The 2,200-nt window shown below is 32.7% G+C and overlaps 1 protein-coding gene across 1 annotated transcript; it reads right to left on the bottom strand.

Annotated features, from left to right (window-relative positions):
- Positions 1–1,015: 1,015 nt before the first annotated feature.
- Positions 1,016–2,116, bottom strand: LOC105315834 (uncharacterized; the record flags this gene model as incomplete). The annotated part of the gene is made up of 5 exons (XM_011410594.1): positions 1,016–1,173; positions 1,219–1,367; positions 1,416–1,587; positions 1,633–1,878; positions 1,930–2,116. Coding segments are annotated over 5 exons (912 nt in total), but the record flags the coding sequence as incomplete, so codon positions are not given.
- Between the last annotated feature and the right edge of the window lie 84 nt (positions 2,117–2,200).

Genomic DNA, 2,200 nt, shown 5'->3' with positions numbered 1-2,200 from the left:
CCCTCATGATGGCAAATCACAAATGTATCCTTCCCACTAAAAAAATATTTAATAGCCTGCCGTTGCTCTTCCTTGAAAGTTATTCCAAAATATGCAGCAGCATCATCTATCTTAGTATCTAGATCCATCTTGAAGACTTGAACTGTTTAATTAATGGTTTGCTATAAAGTTAATTAAAAGGAAATGACGTAATACTCTGTCACTGCAGAAATCTTGCAGCAGAGAACAAGATTGATATACACGGTGTTCCTGACCCTCCTCTCCGTGTAAGGGTCAGGCCACGCCTGACTAACTTGGAATCAACTTACTGCAATACTTTAGTGGAGGTTTCTAGCTAAAAGAAGGTATTAATTTTACATGTTACTGTTTTATCAACTGTGTTATTTTATTTTATTTAAAAAAACAAACAATTAATTAATGTTATGACTTATGATATGCAATGATAATTGTGAACTTGACAACAGCCTGGAAGAACAGCAATAGCAGGGAAGATGGACACTCTTAGCTCACAGATTCTTGAACAAGGACTTGTGTCAAGACTAGTATTAGTTTCACTTGTCATCAGTATAGTTGATATTCCTTCAGCATGTCTATTCAATGCTGTCTCGCATAAATGTTATAACAATGATAATGATAATAATAATAAAGAAAATTATTGTTTGTGTAAAATCAACAAGTATCACAATTGCAACTAAAGAAATACTGTAAATATTATAAAAAAATCAACACAAACAATAACATAAAAAATTAAAAAAAAACAAGATGAAGTAGGATTCTAAACGACCGACGAAAATACAAAATGAAAATCCTACTCGTGACGCAAATTCTACTCTACATTGCAAAGTGATCCATAATTCTTACATAATAACATTAAAAGTACAATGTAGAGTAGAATTTGCGGCACGACTAGGATTTTTCATTTTGTATTTTCGTTGGTCGTTCGGAATTCTACTTCATCTTGTTTTTTTTAAATTTTTTATGTTCTTTAAAATAATGAATGAAGTACTTATAATTTCTAAGACAATTTCTTAAATCTGCTAAGGTGATTCTCAACTGCTTCTTTTTTGTTTGGTCTTACAAATTGGCTAGCCAAAGGTGGTGGCTGAGTAAGACAAGCTACTGGCGGTCTAGATGTCTGTTCAAATACTTCAAAGGCAACTTCTTCCATGTATCCTTATTATAATTATATGCATAGTAACATCTATAATTTAAACTTACCATAAGTACTTTTTTGCTTAATACTTCGAACAGTGTGTTGGCCCTTTTTATATTTTGGAAATGAAATGCTGTAACAGTCTTGTCCAGTCTTTGTTCTTGTTATATCTTTGGCACTATTTTTATTATAGTGCAATGCAGCTAGACGAAGTCTAAACAATATAATACTGTACACTTACAATAATGTAGCAACACTTTACCGTGATATCATCCCACAGAATGAAAATGCTGTATGTTTTGGTGCAAAGTGATTTATGAAACTATGATAAGCTTCTAATAGCGATGTTTGATTGGTGTTAGATGCCATTATGATGTCGTTGCAAAGCCTTTTATTGGATATAATATCTGTAAGCTTTTCACTAACTTTAGTATCTAGTTAAAGTACATGTGTAAGTAATATTTTAGTCTAAAACTAACTGTGCTTAAGCCACTTTTTTTTCTTTACACGACCATGTTGACATTTTTTAAATATAGTACCATGGCCTTTGTGCTTGTTATGTAAGTGATTAATTAAGGAGAGCCATTTTTCTTTCACTGGTAAACTATTGTCATCTTCTGATGACATGACAGACCAGTAAAGATGATTAGTCATACTGCGTCCCCATTGTTGAGCACTTTCACAATCTTTTTGCTTTCCCAATTTATCAACCTTCTTCTGAAAACCTATATGTATATGCATGAAAAATAGTACGGTACATTCCACTACAAATCTACTTCTTGCAATGTGCCACACGTCATATTTGTGAACAGTCTCAGGCATTTCCTCACGCATCCACTTAGAAATTTGTATGTGCCGATCAGATAGAAACAGTCCTACTTCTAAACCTTGGTTCTCTATGAATTCCATTGCTCTGACACATCCTTCTTTCTCCATATTTGCACTTCCTTTCACCTCATTACTCTATTAATTAAAAAAAATACAAGTAATAGAAACTTATGGTTTACATGCACCAACTGAATATCTAAAATGACATTATGCTCCAAA

The sequence above is a fragment of the Amphimedon queenslandica genome, unplaced genomic scaffold (assembly GCF_000090795.2).
Source record: "Amphimedon queenslandica unplaced genomic scaffold, v1.1 AMPQUscaffold_7733_Cont20318, whole genome shotgun sequence".
NCBI classification, from domain to species: domain Eukaryota; kingdom Metazoa; phylum Porifera; class Demospongiae; order Haplosclerida; family Niphatidae; genus Amphimedon; species Amphimedon queenslandica.
Note: the sequence above shows the minus strand (reverse complement) of the source record. Positions and strands in the feature narration are given on the sequence as shown.